The following is a 23,908-nucleotide window of genomic DNA, read 5'->3' on the forward strand; positions in this document are numbered from 1 at the left end:
CTCATTTCTTCCATAGTTTTTAGAAACAGTTGATCATGATGTGGGTTGTTTCTATGACAAAGACCCCATATGTGTGGACAGGTTAATAGCCTGACCAGGAGTGACTAGCATGTAGGCTGGAGGTCAAATCTCCATTTCCAACAGATGTTGTATCTGCTGGATGTGAACCAGAGACTGTAACTGTTTTCTCTGCTCACCAGGGATGCTTGGAGTATGTGTCGAACCTGTAAAATTCTGACTTGGGTCTGAATGCGATCTCTGAGCTGTGGCTGATTTAATCAGTGTTGTATGCTGGAAGTAAAAAGGAAATTAACTAATGCTGGAAAGGAAAGCAGCTGAACAGATTTGTTTGGTTACATATTGAAAAACTCACATTTCTAGTATGCCTTTGTTTTTACTTTTTAGTTGTCTTTCATTTTTTAATCCTTATTGACTTGTTTGGGTGTTCCTTGGTATGGTGATGATATACAGCAGTGAAGTTCTGCTTTTATTTTAGTGAATGTTCTGCACTGAGTAAGAGGAGAATTATTTGCATACTGCAATTAATTTCATACTTATTTTCACCCTTTCAGGACAAAGTAGACAGTATTCAGTTCTCCAACAATGGTGATAGGTAAATATTTTACTTACAGTTATCGTTAAGAATTTACATTTATTTCACAACTTTGTATAATTCTTCTAGGGGAATGCCAGTATATGCATATTAATGATTTATTGATTGTTCATAAGTGGACATTGTCATTGCGTTAATGTTTCAGTAATAAACATCTGTCAACTTCTAAGTATTGACAATTGTGTTAAATACTGGCTGAAACCATTCATCATAGATGGGTCTTCAGACCTGTATAGGTGAGAGAAAATGCTGCATAAAGGGAAAGTTAAATTTGTCAGTTGCGGTAAACAATTTTTATCCTATGAGTGAATCTTTCATTCATGCGTTTTGTGGTCAAGTTCTGCTGCAGTTTAAAAGCACGCATCAGAGCTGCCATCTGTGTATGAATGTCCAAATTAATACTTCCTTTTAAGAAAATGGTACTATTAAAAGTACCTAAAGTAAATTAAAATTGAAGACCGGTTTAATCTTGAAATCGCGCTGGCTAAACTTGAAGTAGTATCACCATGTCATTGCAAAGGTCTTAACATTTGATTAGAAATATCCCAATTTGAATATATGTATAAAATTCCTTTCTTCACAAGCTTATCATTCAGAGGGGACTTTGCCACTCTCCATTTCAAATACTAGATTTAAAATAAGCTACTCTGCTTTAGGTTAAGTAGTAGTTAATTTGATAGTGAAATTATAATGTATAATTGTGTATGAGTTTTATTTCAAAATATAATTTGTAGCTGATTATTTTAGTTTGAAGTGGTTAGTTGCCCCATTAAACTAATATTGGGCAGTAATGCCACCTGTTGTCTCCTTCAGTCCCTAATTTCACTGCCATGAATATTTTTAGTTCCTGTGATTCTTTTGTATTCTATGAGCATTTTGTGCACTTTTCTCATTTTGGAGTTGTTTAATTTTTCTTTGGAATAGACTAGTAGCCCAGGATTTCAATCCCTAAACTTTATAAGATACATTATCAAAGAATGACCTTAAATCCAAACTATACAACAGAGTAATCCTATAGATATTGATGTTAGTATTTTTATATTAAATAGATTGGTCAGTGGGAGTAGAGATGGAACAGCACGGATTTGGCAATACCAGTATCAGGAGTGGAAAAGTATCTTGCTGGACATGGGTGCTCAATTGCCAGGGTACGTTTTGGAGTTTCTCAGTTCACAGTTGTTATTTCTTAATTTGCGTGCAAGTGGTTGTGAAATACTTAGCCAAAGACGTCCAGAATTTTAGAGTTGTATGTTGCGCACAATTTAACTGTGCTGTGAAGTTCAGTTTTGATGTATTGGTGTTCTTGATGAAACTTTGAAGATATTTTGCAAGTGACTATGAAGAACAAAAGGAAAGTAGCAGAAAACAGAAGAACACAGGCAAATTGTCTTTCTGATATCTGTAACGATCTCAAACTTGAACAAACTGTTCACTTGATGTAACAGATTTGATTGGATCCTTGATGACGTCTGGAAATATAGATACTATGATAAGTAGTTTGTTACATATATTGTACAGATCATGAAATTATGGAAAAACAAAGTTTATTAACATCAGATAGGTATTTCAGAATTTAATATTTCGACTTAACTTCCCAACACCTGTCTTTGTGTGTTGGTGTTCCACAATGTTTTATTTTTTACTTATTGTGCAACTGGAGGTCATTATCTTTATTTTTAGAACCAACTCCTGTCCAGGGGATGATAAGGTCACAAAACTTAAAGTGACAATGGTTGCATGGGACCGTCATGACAACAATGTCATCACTGCTGTGAATAACCATACTTTAAAGGTGTGGAATTCATACACTGGGCGGTTGCTGCACATTCTAATGGTAAGTAGTCAACTGACAGAGGCATGGTTATGATATAACATTGCATCATAGAATGGAATGATTTAATGTTGTGATGCATTTTGTGAGGCTTTGAAATTAATGTCCTGTTTTGTTTCCTTAGCTTTTGTGAATTTCAGCTTTGACTTAGTTTAATATCCAAGACTGATTTGATTTATTATTGTCAAATATTAGTATACAGTGAAAAGTGTTGCTTCTTGCACACTAGACAGACAAAGCATACTGTACATAAGGAAAGGAGAGAGTGCAGAATGTAGTGTCACAGTTATAGCTAGGGTGTAGAGAAAGATCGACTTATACCAGGTAGGTCCATTCGAAAGCCTGATGATGGATGAATTGGTTGGTATGTACCCTCAGATTTTTGTATATTTTTCCCAATGGAAGAAGGTGGAAGAGAGTATATCTGGGGTCCTTGATTTTGTTGGTTTCTTTTCTGAGACAGCGGGAAGTGTAGACCGAGTCAGTGGATGGTTGGCGGGTTTGCCTAATGAACTAGGCTTTGTTCATGACCCTTTGTAGTTTTCTGCAGTCTTGGACAGGAACAGGAGCCATACCAAACTGAGATACAGCCAGAAAGAATGCTCTTGCTTGCTAAGATGAACGCAAAATAGTGTGGATGCTGGAATGAAGGGTCATCTAGCCTCAACATTGGCTTTATTAATTCTCCACAGATGCTGTCAGATTTGCTGAGATTTCCCAGCATTTTCTGTTTTTTTTTCTTGCTAGTGCAGGTAATAATAGATGGAATGTTAGCATGCACGTAGGTCACAATCTTGGCTGTGCTTTTAGGTGGTTGGTGTATGGAAGTCGGCTTTCTTCTTCCATGGAGAGGGAGAATTGGATTTGGTCATTTTCTTGTGGCTGGTTCAGGCTCATTAGCCAAGAATAGGAATGTGCCATGATTCAATTTATGATATTGACAAAAAAACAGAACCTGTGTTCAATGACTGAAGAGCAGAAGTGTTACGTAACATGGGTGTGTTTGAAGTTGTCTTATCTGTGCGAACTTGAATATTGTCACAATAAATGGTGTAAGTATCTTTACTCGAATCTCCATTGTGGAAAGCTACTTGAGCGTTGTGATAATCCTACGCGAATAGAATTAATCATTTACATTAAAGTGAAATACAAAAAAAAACTCTATGCTGTTTTTCTTTTCCTGTCCCGTTCTTTTCTACATTTTTCTCCCTCCTTTTGCTTTGTTTCTAATCTAACATATTCATTCTGTATCTTTTTTCCCTCTGTTTCTTCAAAATTTAAGTTTATTCATTTTGGTGGTGGGCACAGAAAAGGATTTTAGTTTGTTTTCCAGTTGATAGTTAGAACTCTTATCATTGATTTGCTGGGTTGATCTTTCACTTTCAAGCATGAATTACTTGAGCATGAATTACTGAGTGTACACTACCTAGTTACTCCTGATTATAGTTGCAGAAAGTAACTCATTTGCCACAGTCTGTGTATAATGGGATATAATGTAAAATTTAAACAAAATTGTAGCTGCTCCCCTCCGCCTCCAAAAAAAAGCAGTTTGTGACCAGTTCACTGTACAGACGGCTTTTGGGTAATATGCTCATCGTCCATCTGATACTGCAGATGCAGGTGTGGCAGCAAGAGTACGCAGATGGAATTAACATGCTCCAGGATTTCTTGAGTTGATGATCTAGTCCTACTAAGAAATGTCGAAGATACATCTGATTCAGCAAAAGTGGAAGCTGTTCACCCTTTTCTCGCGTGTTGTATATGTTGTCCAAGTCTCAATATTAAAGATGAGTGTGTTGAGGACGTAGGCTTGGCAGACTTGTGGTTTGGTGCACTTGGTCGGGTTTTTAGTTTTCCACACACTCTTGTACTCAACTGTTGTGTGTGTTAATTTCAGAATCAGGTAACAGATTGTTGGTGATTGTGGGGCTTAGATAGTCAAAACTATAATAGCCTCCAGTGTCATATTATGAATGCTGTTTAAATGACAATATGGCAATGTTGTGGACCATGTCATTGCTTTGACCATCAGCATTAAGAAGACATTGCTTTACTGGTGTGAGTGTCTGTCCATTTGCCACTCCAGATATCCCTCGCTATGGAATGCTGCTGTGGCATTGTTAGCATACAGCAACTCACTGATGGCAACTTGGTGCACCTTTGTCTTGGACCCGTGAGCAGTGTTGAGCAGCTTTCTGTCAGTGCTGTTATAAGTGCAAGTAGACATTTTTATAGATGACCTGAAGGCAAATGACAGCATTGAAGAGAAGAATATGTCAGAGAGTATTGGTACCACAGCACAGCCATGCTTCACTCCGCTCATCTGAAAGGGTTCTGATGTCAGAACATAGGAGTAGGCCATCTGGCCCGTGTAGCCTGGTCCATTAGTCAATTAAATCATGGCTGACCTCCCTTAACTCCATCCCATGTTGTCACGTATCTCTTGATATTTAGAAATCTATTGATCACTGCTTTGAACAGACTAAATCAATGTGCCACCACAATTGTTGGATAGAGAATTCTGAAAAATTACCACCATCTGAAGAAATTTCTCATCTTGTCCTAAATGACATACCTTCTCTGTGGTTAAAGATTCCACCAGCTGACATGATGGGCTATATGCCCATATTCCCAGGATATTGGTCTGGATGCCTGGATTGCTATCATAGTGACATTTCACTGACTGCCCAATGTTGTCCTATCATAGCTGATGATACCCATCATGTTCTTGTGAAAGAAGCAGATCACATTTCAGCAGCTTTGGCAGGCAGCAGCTTAAATAGACTGCCTCTGTTCATATGTTTGTGTACCTTGGTGAGACTGATGAAGGCAATATATAGTGATTTCCTTTGTACAAGCATTTCTCTTTCATCTGCAACAATTGCTAAGATCACCTTAATTGTAGATCTTCCAGTTCTGAAACTACCCTGGAATTTTTGAGTAGATGTGTTCAGCTGGGAGCAGCAGTCTGTCAGAAACAACACTGGCAAATCTATTTCCACAATGTTTAGCAAGACGCTACATCAATGGTTACTGCAATCACTGTGGTGCCCTTGTTCCTTGTAGGGCCACAATTTTTGCATCAAACGTATTCTGGAGCCCTGCCCCTCCCTCCAGTAAAGATAGAAGTTTGCGCAGATGCTGTAGGACTGCTGGTTTGCCCTGCTTGAGAGTTCAGGCAGGAGAGCATCGGCACTTGGAACTTCGCTCGTGGCGAATGAGTCAATAGCTTTGATAAGCACCTCCACTGTGGTTCAATATCTGAGTTTCTATGGTGTCTAGAACTTCCTCAGCAAGGGTTCTCCTAAGGATACAACTCCTGTTAGTATTCCACATATCTCCTCTATTTATTGCAGTTGAGATGACTTCCCCTACCTTTGTCAATGGTGCTGTTTTCTTTGCTAATGGACCTGTTGCCTTTTTGATTCCTTCATATATTCTGAAGATTTGGCAAAGTTGTAATCAGTGATCATTGGGGCACTGCCTAGCAGTCTGTTGGACTTTACTCCATTGGTGCACTGTTCTTAGTGCATTCAGAGTATTATAATTGAAGCAGATCGGTTGGCATAAAAATGACAGGTTCCATCACAGTGGGGTTAGCCTGGAGCCTGTCAGCATTTTTCTGCTCTTGCTTCCCATATGCTGACCATGTGACATCATAAGTGGTGCCGTGGGGTATGTTCCATTTTGCTTTTGCGCTGTATATGGGAACGATGGAGAGCTCCTGTTCAGTCAGACTGCGGGAATTATTTTTTTATCTGGGTGGGTAGAATGTCTGACATTCGTAAAAGAATGACATTTCTGTTTTGAAAGAAAGGTTTCAAAGGTTCCATCATAACCTTGATGCACACCAGGGAGTGGGTCAATATTGTGGTATCTGCATGTGATGGGATTGCTGTTTAAAGAATTAAATCTGGTGGTGATCCAGTCCATTTGGTGTGAGTATCCTGATCTTGGATGACTCCAGGATATCTTACGGCATGACTTGTTCTGAAAGAAGGTTTTAGTTATACACAACTTGTAGCACCAGCAAAGCTCCATCTGTTTGTTTTAATTTCTTTCCCAGGCTGATGTCAGAGGCAGGAGGGCCATGCCTTGTGATCCAGGTGCACTCCTGTGTTGAAAGTCTCTAGTAGCTAAAGAGGTTCTGACTTGGGGATTTTGTTAGCCATATTAAGTGCTTCATAAGACTAAACTTTCAAGTCTGTAATGGAGCATAGATATTCATAACGTTAACTGGGCCCATTTGAGTTGAAAAATAGTGGAGAGACATTCTGAACCATTTGTAGCCACTTCTATTATTGAAAATACTGAGTTCCTTATAACAAAACTTTCATACTTTCATGGTTCTTCTGAACTCTTCCCCTGCTAGGTGAAAGCATGATTTTTTTTGCAGTGAGCTTTTCTTCTTGTAGAAAAATTGTGTCACTTTCTTGCGTGCATCATTTACTAACTGCACGTCGTCTCTCAAGCCTGTGTATGTGGTCATCATCCCGTTAGCCACCACTCACATTCACTGTGTTGTGAGACTTCTTACTGTGTTTACCTCAGTCCAACGCTGGCATCTCTACATCATTCACTTCCTGCACCACCAATGCACAGTGGCAACAGTGTGACATCTATAAGATGTACTGCAGCAACTCGTCCAGCTTTCTTCAACAGCACCTTGCAAATCTCTGACCTCTACCATTGAGAATGGCAAGGGTAGTGAATGCACAGGAACACAAACACCTGCCAAATTCTCCTTCAAGCCACACAACATATTGTCTTGGAACTAAATCACTGCAGCTTTACTGTTGCTAGGTCAAAATCCTGAAACTTCTCAACAGCACTATGGGGTGTCCCTGCACTAGGTGGATTTCAGTAATTCAGGAAGGTAGCTCACTGTCAGCTTCTCAAGAGCAGTTAGGGATATGCAAACTAACTGCCAAATTTCTTGCTTTATGACAGTGATCAAGTTTCAAAGGTACTTGTGTGTCCTGCGATTGCAAAAGATGCTACTCAGGTGCAAGTCTTTATTTTTTTTTGTCTTTGCATCCTGCATTTTCTTTAACCCAATCAGACATGAACAAAGAATACAGAAAGTAGTATGAAAAGAGAGCTTGTATTTACTGTGGGGATCACCAAGGAAGGTTTTTAGCAGAGGCAGTTACAGGGATCAGTTTGTAGTTAATCCTGAGGAAACCCAATTAAATGGAAACTGCGGTTTAAAAGCTTAGTGTCTTCTCTCCCCAATAAAAGTTCTGTTACTTGCATTATAAACCAGATTCTTCTTTACTTTTCCATTGAGTTAAAATCTGAATTTACATAATTTCTCCTTTAAATACTGCAACATAAGATTTAAAAAGATGTATAATTAATTCAGGTGTAAATGTTTTGGGCGTATTTATGAAAGATGTATAAAAATGTTGAGACAACTCAAATAAAATGATGCTGTAATTGGAGTGGCATCGTATAACCTCTACATACATTTTAAAAAGCTGCTTTTACATTGCAAATCATTGCCTGATTTTAGAAAGGCAATGCCATACTGACCACTTGGTGAAATTCTTCTCCATTTTGCTATTTTGAAGCATCAAGCAGCAAGAATTTATGCATGTATGCATTTTGACATTCCTTTTTCTTCCGCTTACCCTGTGCAAGTGGATCTGCTTCTAAGGGATGATGGGTGTATTGTGACATTATGCGTAGCATTTTATAATAGTTAGAATGAGTTCTAAACCTTGCTTACTGAATTGGAGTCAGCAAAATTGAATATTAGTTATGCAATAAATATTTCATACCTTGGGTTAAACTTAAACTTGTGGCTACATGAAGGCCATTTTTAATGCAGGGAAAATCAACTTGTGAACAGTCTGTAGTCTAATCCAGTTGTAAACATGAATGCAATTCATTCAACAACTGCAAGTTGTTAAAGTATAATCAAAAGATTATACCTGTGACTCTACCACCTGGAAGGACGAAGTAGCAGATGCATGGGGGCGCCACCACCTGCAACTCCCCCCGCCACCCCCCACCCACCCTCCAAAGTCTCGCACCACCCTGACATGGAACTATGTTGCTGTTCCTTCACTGATACTGCATCAAAATCCTGGAATGTCTGCCTAACAGCATTGTGGAGAGTCATGCAATACATGGACTGCATGATATGGATGTCCAGAACCAGGGGTCACAGTCTGAGGATATAGGATGTGTTGGTTGACTGATGGCTGGAGTGAGGGCAAGTCACGGTGATGAATCCTATAGTAATGCATTTAATCACAGTTGGCAACCTCCCTTTTTCAAATGTATTGATGGTGTGAAAACCTGTCAGTTAAATTGTATAATTTCATTTTAAATAGTGTTATAATCTGATAAATCTTTATTAAAATTTTAGGGTCATGAAGATGAAGTGTTTGTTTTGGAGCCACATCCATTTGACTCAAGAATTATTTTATCTGCTGGCCATGATGGCAATATCTTTATTTGGGATATTACTAAAGGCACAAAATCTCACCATTACTTTAACATGGTAAGTGTACGAAGCAAATATAGGGACTTGTTCAGCATCTCTTTCATTTGGAAAACATTGAACCTTTCCATATAATTAGAATTCTTGTATCTACCAGGTAGAATCCTTGGGGGTGATTCTCCCAGAAGTGCTGAATTGGCAGGAAAACTGTTCTAAATCCTGGCCGTTCTGACAGTTCAGCTTCTTACCTGAATCTGTGCACTGAAGTGGTCCCAGTCATGAATATCATTAAAAACCCAGGGGGTGGGGTGTGGGAGGGGTCCTGTTCACATTAGAGTTTGATAGATCTGGAGCTCTGTGCATGCGCAGTGGCCCAAAACTGTCAAACTCCCCTTTGCTGGCCAGCCCGGGACCCCCACAGTGCTGCCTCTCCAGCCCCCCATGGCCGATCGCGGCCTCCACAACAATTCCTGGGCCAGTTCTCACCCCCCACCTCGGTCCTGGAGTGCCCCGATGTTCAGGCTCCAACCCTCTTGGGGTCAGACTTCCCCTCCCCCTGTGATGCATGAGAGCACCACCACCTGTAAGCCCTCCTCAAAGTCCCACATCATCGTTCCTTCACTGAAGCTGGATCAAAATCTTGAAACCTCTGCCTGATAGCATTGTGGAAGTTCATGCAACACATGGACTGCATGGTGGGGATGTCCAGATCCAGAGGTCACAGTCTGAGGATGCAGGGTGGACCATTTAGGATGGAGATGTGGAAAGATTTCTTCACCCAAAGAATGGTCTGCCTGTGGAATTCATTACCACAGGAAATAATTGATGCCAAAATATTGAATGTATTCAAGAGGTGGCTAGATATAACACTTGAAGTGAACGGGATCAAAGGTATGGGGAGAAAGCAGGATTAGGCTATTGCGTTGAACGATCAACTGTGATTGTGATGAATGAAGGAGCAGGCTTGAAGGGCCAAATGGCTGCCTCCTGTTCCTATCTTCTATGTTTCTATGCAGCAGTTCAAGAAGGCAGCATACCACCATCTTCTCGAGGGCACCTGGGGATGGGCAATAAATGATGGCCTCGCCAGCAACTCCCTTGTCCTATCAATGAATACTTTGCTTGAAAAAAATATTCTTCACTAGTAATAGTTATAGATGATCCTGGCATGATGACCGCTTATGTTTGTATAGGGCCTTAAATGTAGACAATTGTCCCGTGATCTTTCATAGGAATATAAAGGAATGGACACTATGGCATGATGTAGTAGGTAAGAAAAGCTTGATATTGAAACAAAATAAAAATGGGAAAGATAAATTGGGAGGAGTTGAATGTTGCTGTATTATCCTTTTTGCAAGCACCTCTAACTTCCTGATTTTAAACTATGCCCTATGTTAACACTACTGTTTCTTAGCTCCATTCAAACTGATTCTATATTTAGATCTCTGATCTACTAACCCCTCTCAATAACGTACTGACCCCATCCTTTATTAAATGAGATCCCTACTGCCTTTCACTTTTTACCCATGCTTTCTAAATGCAGAATGCTGTTGAACTTTCAGATCCCAGCCTTGGCCACCCTGTGGCTACATCTCTGTATTGGCAACTTAGTTCATACATGTTCTATTTGTGTGGTCAGTTCATCTACCTTGTTGTAAATGCTGCATGCATTCAGCAAGAGTGCCTTTAATTCTGTCTTTTTTTGTACGCTGTAGCTTTAATTGTCGGTGCAAGAATGTTTATGCACTCAGTCTGACAACTAGTTTATTGCTTTCTTGTTTTTTTTTACCTTTTCCTCTCTCTCTTATTCACTACATCTTCCCTCAATCCCAATATTTAGTTTAAAGCTTTCTCCACTGTCCTAGTTACAGACTCGCCAGAACACAGATCCCAGCACAGTTGAGGTGAAGACTGTCCCAACAATGCAACTCCCACTTTCCCCAATATTGATGCCTCAGAAATCACAATGCATTTCTCCCAACCCAGTCTTTAAGCCATGCATTTGACTGTCTAATTTTTTTTAACTCCGTGCCAATTTGCTCATGGCTTTTGACATTCTCCTTTTCAATTTACCCTCTAGCTACTCATACTCTAAAGCAGAATGCATCACTCCATCTTTCGATTGAGCACTTTATAGGCTTTCGGGCTTAATTTTTGAATCCGATGACTTGTTCTTAACTTTGCTCCCATTTTTCAGTGTTTTATTTTGAATTGTGATATGTCTCATCTTTTATGCCTGTGGATGATACAATACTCTGGTTTCTGTAAATTTTACTGTATAGATAGACCAACAATGAAGTGAGTTGAGATTATGATTGTTCAGTTATTGGGTTTGTAAAATGGATCTTGCTTGACAACCCATGTCAAATTGTTTAACTTCTCCCTCAAACAGGAGACATGCCAAGGGCGGGGAGGAAGGGGACTCTGCTGGTTGTGGTGGTGCGGACATCTTTCCTCCTCTGTCTCCACAACCAGGCTCAATCTTTGAGTCACCCTCTTGGTTCCTTATCCGTCCTGCCTTCTGCTGCTATCAGTTAGCCAATGCACTTTCAGTGAAATTGTGTGCCTGGAGACTACATGTACCACTTTGAAAATTGCTCCTAATCAGCACTCAAGTGCTAAATGTGCAGGTCTAAATTTAAACATCTACAGGCACAGTTAAATCACAGCAATAAGCATGTCATCCCAAAATTTTAGGCCTTTAAACTTACATGTCCTAATTAATATAGCATTTACTTAGTGCCTATTTTTCACCCTTCCCCAAAATAACTTTCATTTATATGCTTGGGGGAGTGGTTAACAATTTATCAAAAATTACATCAAATCTTTATTGAACTACATTTTATTTACTCCAGGATTATAACTTGGCAACCTTGCTTTTCTCCAACTGCAGCATGTTCTCAATTGTACTTGTCACTTTATTCACTGCAGTTCATTAGACAGACAAATAATCTTTTAATTTGGTGTTCTTAATTTGTCTATGTTTGGAAAAAAATTGCTTGGGATACAAAATGCATAGCTATTGCATTGGACCAAATCTGTTCCATAAGTTTGTGTTTTAAAGTAGAAACTCCAGAAATTCTAAATAAAATTGTTGCTAAATTAATTTCTGATTGTCTATTTTTCCAAATTTAAAAATGTGTTTGTTGGTGTGATGCAAGTTTACAATCAATTATCTCGGATCCCTTCACAGATTGAAGGCCAAGGTCATGGTGCTGTATTTGATTGTAAGTTTTCACCAGATGGCCAGCACTTTGCTTGCACAGACTCGCATGGACATTTGCTTATATTTGGATTTGGATGCAGTAAAATATATGAAAAGGTACCAGTATTCCTTTGCTTTGTTTTGTAATCTTTGAATTATTTGTATACTTTTAATTTGCAAAGTCTGCAGTTTCTCAATGTCAGATGCAGCAATAATGATTTTGTACTTAATACAATCCTAATTCTAACATTCGAATCATTTTGACCTTGAATGCTGAAACGCAGTTCTAGTATTATTTCACTTCTCAATTTTGCATGTGCATAAAAATTGTATAATATCCATTAAGTTGCTAATGTAATTAACAGGATGTTGTAAATATATCTTTCAATATTAATTCCTCACTTGCCAGTGTCGTCTTTTGCACTTTGGCCTGAGAAAGTCATTCTGAAGATGTGAATATCTGATGAATGGAGCATCCCACCATATGTTTTTTAAATTGCAGTTTGATTCTTTATTTCCTGAAAGCAACTTTGAGGCTAGGGTTTGTCAGGATAATAATTTCCATAGATGCAGCACCTAATTGTCATAGACCTTACTAATCAGAGTGTTGCTGGATTTTTGAATCCTGTGTGAGGGCAGTCTAAAAGGTATGGTGAGGAGATGCTGGTGTTGGACTGGGGTGGGCACAGTAAGAAGTCTCACAACACCAGGTTAAAGTCATGAACTTTTGGAGCAATGCTCCTTCATCAGATGAGAAGGACCTGATGAAGGAGCAGCACTCGAAAGCTGGAAAGGATTGCAGGGGCCGAAGTAGTTTATAGTTCCGAACACATGAAAATATCAGGAGTCTGTGGTTGAAATGTATGGTGTGACAAGACAGTGGATTTATAAAGAAATCTTTATTTTAATGAAAGAAAGGTCTGGACAGAATTGATGAGTGAATGGGACTTTAAGATGTAGTTGGCAGGGTTTTGGGCAGTGTGAAATTTGTATTTAAATAAATGACATCTTGGCAATGTACTTGTTAGATTATTTTTCATCACTAGTTGTCAAGAAAGGAGACAAAACTTTGCAAATCTCAAATTTGTAGTTCATGTGAAAATGACTTTAAGTAAATTGCAGTAAGAATTGTGACTTTTAAAAGTGTGGAGTTAACAGGTTGTCCAGATCAAATTACTTTTTGTGACACCTCACTTGGGGATTGTCACATATTTAAATATTCTCACCTCTGTGCATGCTAATAAAATCATCAGAGAATATAAAGCTGGACAGTCAAAATGAAAATCATCTTTAAAGTATTTGCATTACTTAGAAGAGTAGATTTGTTTGCCAAAACATATCATGATGCAATTTGAAAAGCAGACACTTTGCTGTTCGGAAACAGATGTATAAAACTCTGCCTTCTTTACAGATTCCAGAACAAATGTTTTTCCATACCGACTATCGTCCGCTAATTCGTGATGGGAACAATTTTGTCTTAGATGAGCAAACTCAACAAGCTCCCCATCTCATGCCGCCACCGTTCCTGGTGGATGTGGATGGAAATCCCCATCGAACAGAATACCAGCGATTGGTGCCAGGCCGTGAGAACTGTCTGGATGAGCAGCTCATACCACAACTAGGATATGTGGCAACAAGTAAGTGGCTTAGTTTTGTAGTAAATCATAGATAGACCTTCAAAAAATGAATTTTGGTTCTTTTATAATCATTAAGAACATAACATTACTTTGTTTATATATTGTTAGATTGGACAGAGATGGTGGAATAACTTTTTCTCCATTGCTGCTCACTTCTCAATTTCTGCAACAGGATGTGAAATTTTGAGCGTATGTTTTAAAGACATTTGAAAGTTGAGCTTTTAGTAAAAGATGTAGGTGGGCTTTCTGATGAGTTAAATCTGAATGTGGGCGTTTAGTCTCAGAACGCCCAAAATGTAATTGTGATGAAAACACTCGGTTCCTCTTGATCTCCAAGATGCCTTGTTTATGGCCTGTTCTTGGAGTTAATAAGATTTGTTATTTGAAGTCCATTTTGATCATAACCACATTATCAATACTTCTGAGGGCAGCATTGTAGAATAGTGCTGACACTGCTGATTCATAGTACCAGGGACTGAGGTTCAATTCCGGTTTTGGGTGACTGTCTATGTGGAGTTTGCACATTCTCCCAGCGTCTGTGTGGATTTCCTCTGAGTGCTGCGGTTTCTTCCCACAGTCTAAAGATGTGAGGATTAGGTGGTTTGGCTCTGCTAAGTTGTCCCTTAGTGTCAGGGGGATTACAGGGCTTGCGTTTGAATGGGATTGTTGCTGGTGCAGGCTTGATGGGTTGAATGGCCGCCTTCTGCACTGTAGGGATTCTATGATTGCTGTCACAAATGATTTGAAATTAGAAGACATTACTACACAATGGGGGCTGAATGGTGGCTGTTCACACTTGCTTGTGATAACTGGTTTCACTCCATCTTTCTTTAAATTTTGAGTTTGCAGAAAGAGTCTGGGGGAAAACGATTAAATTTGGTTTTGGTAAATATCCTGAAAATAGTTCTAAGGGTTTTAGTTTTGAATATCTTTTCAAGAAAGCTTCTTCTATCATGGATGTTTGCATTTTAATATCGTTCCAGAAACATGTTCAGAAAAACATGTTCAGACATGTATTAATCTGTCTAAGAAGGTCACTTGACTTATGGCAGCCATTTGCAGTAAATTGAAGTTGACTCTTTAAAAACGTGGACATAGAGTTCACATTGAATGAAGTGCACCTCTTGAAAGTTAGAAATATGATATTTTTACTGGACGTGACAATTTGTATTCCTTAACTTAAATAAAAATAAATCACTACACGTGCTAGAATCTGAAATGAAAACAGAAAATGCTGTAAAATTTCAACAGATCTGACAGCATCTGTGGCAAGAGAATGGAGCCAGTGTTTTGAGTCAGGATGACTCTTCATCAGATCTGAAATTAATTGTTATTTTTGGTTTTTTGTTAAATGTGCAAACTTAAAATTAAAAAAAAAGTTCACTTTGAGACAAGGGTCAAATAGTACATGGCATGCAGTATCCTATCCACACAATTGTATATTCCTAATATCATTGTGGTATTTCTGGTCTTACCTTATCCTGAGTATGGTAGTAGCAACCACTGGCGTAAGAAGCTTGAGCATCTTATTGCATTAAAGGCACTTTATAAATATGTGTTGTTGAAACCACACTTGCATTATTCTGTTCTGTTCTGGTATATCCTTACCTAAGGAAGGATACACTTTCCTCAGATGGGTGCAGCTGAAGATTCTCTCAAGTGATCCCGAGGTTGAGAGGATTGTTATATGAGAACAGGTAGAGTAGAATGGATCAATGTGCTCTGTAGTTTAGAATAGTACGAGGTGATCTCATTGAAGAATGTAAGATTCTTAGGAACCATAACTGGTTAGATGCTGAGAGACTATTTTGCCTGGCTAGGGAGACTAGAACTCAGGCTCATCAGGTTACAGGGTAGCCATTTTAATGGATAAATGTCTTCACTTGGCATATATGAACCTTTGAAATTCTGCACTCCAAAAGGCTGTGGATGCTCATTTGTTGAGTTTATTCAAGATCGATTGATAGATTTTTGGAGACTGAGGGAATCGAGATAAAGTACTAGTGGAGTAGAGATAGATAAGCAAAATCTTAATGAAAAGCAAAATATGCTGTAAGGGCTATAAGGCTTCGCTTCTCTTATCCTGTTTTCTTATAGAATCCCTCTGACCATCTCTTGCTCCCCAATAGCTTTCATTAGCTGGCTCCCCCTTCCCACTCACTACCTCAGCCTTAAGAAGAACCAATATTCTTTTAACTATCTGCCTAATGTTGGTGTATTAATAGGTGATGGTAGTGTTGTGGAACAAGTGATTGGGCAGCAAACAAGTGACCAAGATGAGCAGAACATGGAACTTAGTGTTCTGGATGGCATTATCCGAAATTTACAACTGGAGCAAGACCAGCGGATAGGAGCCGAGCAGCATGGGACAAATAATCCACCCAACAGGATCAGCACACCTGCAAGAGGTACAGCTTACGCTTTGAATAATTGTTGCTAGAACATCTATTTTTTGCAAATAACAAACTGAAGTGTTAAACACACTTAAATTTTGGAATTTATGTGCTTTATTTACTCAAAGTAGCCCATAGTAAGCAATTTAACTTTGCACAACTGAGTAGCATTGTGCTATTTAATTCTGAGATTTTAAAATGGTGCACTTTATATTAACTCCACTTGCTTTGATATCTTGTATGTATATATGTAAAAGGTGCAGACACACATTATATGTACTTTAAAATATATTTAAAATGTAATTTAGAAAACTTGACTGGCTTTGATATGGCTTTGCACTTTGGTACAAAAAAGACTTGAAGTTGTGTGAAATTATCTTTAATCAAAACTAATTAAAGTGTTATACTTTCATTAAATGCTTAAATGTACAAAACAATTTGGGGGATGGAAAAACTGACTGACTAAAAACAAATGCCTTTATTTAAAATTGTTGCTTTAGTTTTCCTATGTTAATGCAGGAATGAAGCTACTTCTGTCAGTAGCTTTATTTAGCATGTTTTATTTTCGTTTTAATACAAAACAAAACGCCAGCCCAAAGAATACTCAATACAAACTACCTAGAAATTCATTTAAAATGAAAGCAAGTTACTGCGAATGCTGGAATCTGAAACAAAAACACAAAATGCTGGAAAATCTCAGTCGATCTGTCATCGCCTGTGGAGAGAATAGAGCTAATGTTTTGAGTCAGGATGGCCCTTCATCAGAACTGAAATTAGTTGTTGCTTTTGGTTTCTTGTAAAGTGTGCAAACTTATATTTTTAAAAATTGGTTCACTTTGAGGCAAGGGTCAAGTTGTACACTATGCAGTATTCCACCCATGCAGTTGTGTATTGCTAATATCATTGTGATGTTTTGACATTGCCTTAATCATTATCCTGAGTACAGTAATAGCAGCCACTCTCATAAATAGTCTGAAAATCTTATAATGGTGTGTGCAAGCTGTCCAATATCAAACTGAATGATGAGCTGGGGTGTAATAATTGTATTAGCTTGTGATTTTAAATCATCTTTTGCATATGTATGTCAATCTCTTTGCAGGATGACAAATAAAACACTTAGTGGGATAAGGACTGGTACAGATAAGCAGGTTGCTTTATTTCACAGCAAGTCAATATGCTGAGCATCAGGCATGATCAGGTTCATTTACCCCAGAGCATAACTTGCCTTCACATAATGCTACAAAATAATGATCAAATTACAGCATCAAATGTATTCTTACACCACCCTGATTTGGAAGTGTATCTCAATTCCTTACTGGGTCAAAATCCTGGAACTCTCTCCTTAACAGCACATTGAATGCAGCAGTTTAAGAAGACAACTCTCACCACCACCTTTTCAAGGGCAGGACGGGATGGGCAGTAAATGCTGGCCTAGCCAGGGATGCCCAGATCCCATGAATAAAAATCTTAAATTTAAATGAGGTAGCTCCCAACAGAACTCCTTCATTCTCTTTCTCACCATGTTAAAAGCTTGCGCAAACCACTTTCTATTTTAATCAAAGATGCTATTGTTTTTACTGCCTTAATTATTGTGGATTTTTTGTCTTTTTTGAATGTACTCTGTTTATAGCTGGAAAAAAATGTTTGCTGTGATACCTGCCAAATGCTGGGAACCAGAGAGTTCCAAGTGTACTTAATGTGCAATGTTTAACGATTATTAAGACTAGATAACTAATTGCTTCAATCCTGATAACATGTTATTGACCTGAAACCTTAACTTTTCCTTCGAGATCACAGATGGTACCTGACCTGCTGAGTGTTTCTAGTATTTTCTATTTATATTCCTGGCGTAGTGTTTAGAGTGATTGAAATGCGTTTCATTGGCAAATTAATTGTGAAAAAGCACTTTTCCTTTAAAAAATCCACCTTTAAATGTAACTCTTTTCTCAATCCTTTCCATTCAAAATTTCTTTTCCCTAAAATATGGAAGTGATAGTAATACGTTATTAGTCAAATGTCAAACTTGCATCTTAAAATATGTACTCCAGTCTTAGTGAATATTCTGTGAAAATGCTGTTGCAATCGATAGTTAAATCTCTTAAAACAATTGTAGAAAATTAATTACTTGAAAGGAAACCAATATCAGGGTGTATTATTGGACCTTTAGCTGGCTAATTATGGATTCTACTTTGTTATCGAGTGCATATTCGGCCAACTGAATTGTGAAGCGCAGATATTGAAATGTTACCTGTGTAAGTCGCGTTGCAACATAATTATGATGCTAAGATGTTTTTATTCTTGTTAATTTAATGTTTTGCTCTCTTTCTAGTTATGAGGAACCCAAGCTCCGATGTTCTATCACCACCAAATGTGGGACTTCGTCGTAGTGGGCAGATTGAAGGTGTTCGTCAGATGCATCACAATGCTCCCCGTAGTCAGATAGCCACGGAAAGAGATATCATGGCTTGGAAAAGAAGGGTAGTAGTTCCAGATATACCACCTAGTGTGAACAGGTATAAAGCTGTTACAGCAAATGTCTGAAATTGGTTGTTGGATATGATGTGCCTCATTTCCTAGTCAAATGTAATGGAGTGAGCTTTTTTCCTCCCTTCTGTTCTGCAGCAAACATTAAATGCAGTTAAGTCCAACTGAAAGACATTTCTGTTAAACTACTACGATATTTTCCTATTTCTTTTCTACCATGATTTTTATAGTCATATTATTTCCTGGTGAGTGTTAATTGTACTTAGTATAAGGATAATTTTAAGGCCATAGACAGTCACTGACTAAGTACTGAATCTACTGGAATTTCAGTTAGGGCTGTTCAGAGGTACTGAAAAATAGGTTTCAGTCCATTTGTGAAGCATAGGTTTCAGTCCATCTGTGGAGTAGATTTAAGGTTAGATGCCCAAAGTAAGAATAATGTTCTATATTATCCAGTGCTTGACTTGGAGTACAGAAGTTAATAGTGCATCTCTGGTGTTAGGTGTGGATATGAGCGAGTGTTGTGAATTAACCCTCGGAGAAGTTGCTTTAACTTGACCGTGGGAAAATAACATAAATTAAGCTTCACATCATACTTATGTTGAGGAAGCCCCCTGGATCTTCTGGATATTTTATTAGCTTAAGAGCTTATTTTAAAACAATTGTGACCAATCTGTCACTTGATGCTGAAATCAACATGGACATTGCTAAGCTAACAACGTCTAACTGACTCAGCCATCATCATTGGCCTCTTTTGATGATTCTTCTGCCCTTTGGTCAAGCTATGATTAATATCCAAGAATTCTTTGATGCATCTCTTTGACTCCTGTGTAGCTTGCAGAACAAAACAATCTCTCTTTCCTGAGCCCGTAGAGCTCCTGCTGTCTCTGTCAAATGCATTGAGTTGTAGATAAACCTGGTCTCAAAATGGCTATGATGCTGTCTTCCAGGTGGACATGCTGTGAGATTGTGCACTCAAACTTTTGGAGTAGGTCCCATGGCACTATTTTGAGGTAGAGCAGGGTAAATTTCTAATCAATAATTGTTCTTCAATCAAATCACTGTTTTAAAAAAAAATCTAGTGCTTAACACTAATTGGGAGCTTGCCAAATTGTCTGCTGTATTTCCTACATTACAACAGAAGCTGCACTTCAGAAGTACTTTATTATAACATGCTTTGGGCATCCTGTAATTGTGAAAGGTGTCATTAAAGTGCAAGCCTTTTTCTTATTTCCTCTCTCCCTTCAGCCCCACCTACTCCTAAATAATTATGGAGTTTTCCTTTGATCCTTTTGACTGATGGAGATCATGTATTTGTTTTTTATAGAATGCAGGAAGATTTTAGGTTTGCCAAAAGTGAAGAAGAAATTGCCTTGTATGCAAGAGAGAAGAAAAGACGTCCAATTCATTCTACACAAAGGGTGGGTAGTTTAATTGGAATATTACTGGATATAAAGTGAAGAACTGTGGCAGTGTTTCTATAATTTGTCCTCTGAGCATGGGATCCATCATCTGATTCCTTGACCTTACTCCTATTGAACTGCTACCCACTCAGCTTCTCCTCTTGGCCCTCAAGAGTGATGATTGCAAATTTAAAGTTGTGGAGTCACAGCGTCTGAAGGAGTGAAAGCAATTAATAACTTCATTACACAATCTACTGTTTCTTGTAACCGAAAGAGAAAATGTTGGAAAATCTCAGCAGGTCTGGCAGCATCTCTGAGGAGAGAAAAGAGCTGACGTTTAGAGTCCAGATGATCCTTTGTCAAAGCTAAAAGGCATAGAAAGTGGGAGATATTTATACTGCAAGGTGAGGGAATGAAAGATGAGTCATAGCCACAGAAACCAGGGGAAAAACTGCTAATGGCAGTTATTAGCGAGAATAATGCATCTGAATGGCCAAACAACAGAGAAGCTAAAATCAGGAGTAAGCTGTTACAAATGAAGCTGTGGGGGAGGGGGGGAATGAATGGAAGAGAGGTAAAATTGAGAAAAAAGGCAAAGGGGGAATAAAGGGTGGGTGGTGGGGGAAAAATGAAAGAAGACAATAAAGAAATAAAAGGTAGAGAACAGCAGAAAAAAAATTAAAAAATAAAATGAAAACAGAGGTTGAGATGGGATAGAGCTCATCACCTGAAGTTGTTGAATTTGATGTTGAGACCGGAAGGCTATAAAGTGCCTAGCCAGAAGATGAGATGCTGTTCCTCCAATTTGTGTTGAGCTTCACTGGGACATTGCAGTAGGCCAAGGACAGACATGTGGGCTTGGGAGCAGGATTGTCTGTTCAAATGGCAAGCAACCGGAAGATCAGAATTGCACACAGACCAAAAGTGCTCAGGAAAGCGATCGCCCAGTCTATGCTTCCTCTCTCTGATATAGAGGAAACTACATTGGAAGTAGCGAATGCAATACACCAAATTGAAAGAGGTGCAAGTGAAAGGCTGCTTAATGTGGAATGTGTGTTTTGGATGTTGGATGGTAAGCATGGAAGAGGTAAAGGGGCAGGCGTTGCACCTTCTGCAATTGCATGGGAAGATGCCTTGAGTGATGGGAGAGGTGTTGGGTATAATGGAGAAGTGGACTAGGTTATCTGTTTCTTGTATCCGAGTGCGTTCTGAAGACTTTGATGTGGATTGAAAGCATTACATGTATGATGAAAAGCTAAAATCCATGTTGCTGGAAAATATCATTTAGGTTCTGCTAATTAGGATACGTCCTCTTTATTGCTTATTTCTGATTTGCTTTCAATATTAAAATATGATTATCAGATTTAATTTGGTTTATATTCAATTTTTCAAATAGCCCATTTTTGTCTATTTACGTAAAGTTGATCATTCAGGGTTTATTCTGTTGTCATTTTTTTAAGTTACTAGCCTCTCAATCTATTTTATAGTTAAATATTAAACTGTGACTAAGTAATAGAACATTTTACTTCTGTTCCCCTGGACGACACAGGGGCATAGTGGTTAGCACTGCTGCCTCTCAGTGCCAGAGAACTGTGTTTGAAACCAACCTTGGCTAACTGTCTGTGTGGAGTTTGCTCATTCTCCCCATGTTCGCGTTGATTTCTTGCTGGAGCCTGCAGATATGCAGTTTAGCTAAATTACTCCTTCGTGTCCAAAGTTGTGCAGGTTAGGTGGCTGGATGACCCTTTGCACTATAGGGATTTTATGGTTCAGTCATTGCTTTCTGTTTATGTAATATGTTGTCCTGAATTTTTTTTTCCAGTTGTTTGTGTTAGTTGTTCGTTGCTGCTTTAAGTTCCCTTGCCTGACACCCCTCATGGTGCTCTGCTCCCATTGCCAGTCCAGTACAGCATGCTTTCTGCGAAATACTTCTACCATACTTCTTGTGTGCGATGTTCTACTCCTGAGATCGTGTATCCTCCATAAGGGAGTTTTATGGTTTGGTTTCCTTTTTTCTCGTATCTTCATCTTAGAATGACTTCTTGGACTCTTCTGAACACACGAAAAGAAAAATGAGGGCACAGCGTCGTGAGCAGCATAAATATCGAACGCGTGCTGCTGTTGAAGAATTAGCTCAATTTTTCCATGAAGAAGCAGAAGAGGTTAGCTCTGAAGAGGTTAGTGACATGAGTCATGTTTTTCATTCTAGATCCAGCTATTGCATTTAATGTGTTTTTGACAGCATAATGACACAGTTTAGTTATGAAGACAGTTGCAAAATTTGATTCATGCTAAATTTGTATGACAATTTCTGTAATTTTAAAATGTTTGTATCGTATATTTATTAGTTCTTGTACTCAATGCCTCCATAAAGCCAAAACTCCCTTCTGCTTCGCTAACCACACCAAATTTCCTGCCACCTTCGAAAGATCGATGCATATGCACCGTCCCCACCCATGTACCTCTGTTCCTACATACGTTTTTAGAACTGTGCCATCAAATGTATATTGGTTCTCCCCCTTTTTCCAAAATGTATTGCAGCACATTTCTCTTTAAATTCCACATGTCACTTGTCTGCCCAGCCTGCTAGTTTATTGATGTTTATTACAGGCAATTTTGTATCTTCCTCACCTTTTATCATTTTTCCAAGCTTGGTATCATCAGCAAATTTTGACATTTTACTCCGTATTCTTAACATCCAAGACAAAAAGGAGTGTTCCTGTTCTCCCAAGTCCAAAAAACAACCATCTATCATCGATGGACTGACCCACCTATGCCACAAACCTCAAATTTGTTAAACTAGCTTTTTACCTTGTCAGTTTTTTTTAAAAACAACATCCACTGCATTTCCTTCATTAATCTCCTCTTCAAAAAAAAAATCGATTTGTGAATTTCTTGCATTAAGTTTCAGAAGAAGATCAAGTCAGTTGAGGAGGTGAGGTAGTGAAGGTGTTTAATGGTGAAAGGCAACTTGACATCCTTTTCCTTTTCCAATAATGCGTTTTGGCCACAAAGTGTGGGACAATGCAATAGGAATGCTCAAGTCTCAGCCAGTTGCATCCCTAACTACTTTATACAAACTCACCAATCATCCACACAGATCGGAAAATGGGAAGTAAGTTTGATTTGTTGCAGGATAGCTCAGCAAACATTTCTATTCTAGGGATTCAGCAACCACTATTAGTAATGCAACAGCAGTAACCATCACACCACTATCTGATCACATGCTGTTTTACATCCTCGTTCCTCTGGTACATGTATAGCATGCGTATATCCTCTTAAAACAAGTTTTGTGTAAAGTCTGTGATCCTCACATCCAAGTTCATGCAACTGGTTGTATCCCATTGGATTCGTTTAGGATAACAGATTTTCCAAGGTCTGGTGAGGATGAAGGCATAGCGGACATTAAATAAGCTAGTGGGACTGCTTCTGATGTTTGCAGGTAGCAGACAAGAGAAAGCTGTATCTGTTATAACTTGACACTTCATTTGGAGATGTGAGATTATGAAGGGAAGAAAATAAGTAATGTATTTCAATTCAAATTTATAGGGAAATAATGAAGAATATATATTTAAATGTGTCTCTTATATATAGGAAAGTAATTCAGCAGAGGGCAGTGGAGGTTCTTCAGAGGAATGGCAGAGTGAATCTAACAGCTCAAGGTAATATGGCAAACAATTCACTATATATTTTCATTCTTAGGTGTTTAAGTTGTCAAGTACAGACTTCGTTTTAAGTTGCATTTTCCTTTCTCTGTGTAGAAATAGATGGTGTTGATAAAATGATGAGCACTCTTCAAATATTGCCCCAAAGCTTTCAGGATTGGCACTCAGAATCATGAGTGCCCTGCAAAATTGCCAGCAAGGAAAAATATATTGTGAAATTTCTTTA

At 38.5% G+C, this 23,908-nt stretch overlaps 1 protein-coding gene across 2 annotated transcripts in view; it reads left to right on the forward strand.

Annotated features, from left to right (window-relative positions):
- LOC145353201 (bromodomain and WD repeat-containing protein 1-like) overlaps window positions 1-23,908 on the forward strand; it is a 105,765-nt gene that overhangs the window by 34,495 nt on the left and 47,362 nt on the right. For both annotated transcript variants that reach the window (XM_080203712.1, XM_080203713.1), the window contains exons 12-22: window positions 573-613; window positions 1,663-1,761; window positions 2,294-2,447; window positions 8,821-8,955; window positions 12,089-12,217; window positions 13,512-13,737; window positions 15,963-16,145; window positions 18,460-18,643; window positions 19,942-20,035; window positions 22,051-22,194; window positions 23,612-23,679. In XM_080203712.1, coding sequence (XP_080059838.1) covers window positions 573-613; window positions 1,663-1,761; window positions 2,294-2,447; window positions 8,821-8,955; window positions 12,089-12,217; window positions 13,512-13,737; window positions 15,963-16,145; window positions 18,460-18,643; window positions 19,942-20,035; window positions 22,051-22,194; window positions 23,612-23,679 — 1,457 coding nt within the window. The remainder of the gene's footprint in view (window positions 1-572; window positions 614-1,662; window positions 1,762-2,293; window positions 2,448-8,820; window positions 8,956-12,088; window positions 12,218-13,511; window positions 13,738-15,962; window positions 16,146-18,459; window positions 18,644-19,941; window positions 20,036-22,050; window positions 22,195-23,611; window positions 23,680-23,908) is intronic.

The sequence above is a fragment of the Carcharhinus amblyrhynchos genome, chromosome 15, assembly GCF_965287045.1.
Source record: "Carcharhinus amblyrhynchos chromosome 15, sCarAmb.v2.hapA, whole genome shotgun sequence".
Taxonomy (NCBI): domain Eukaryota; kingdom Metazoa; phylum Chordata; class Chondrichthyes; order Carcharhiniformes; family Carcharhinidae; genus Carcharhinus; species Carcharhinus amblyrhynchos.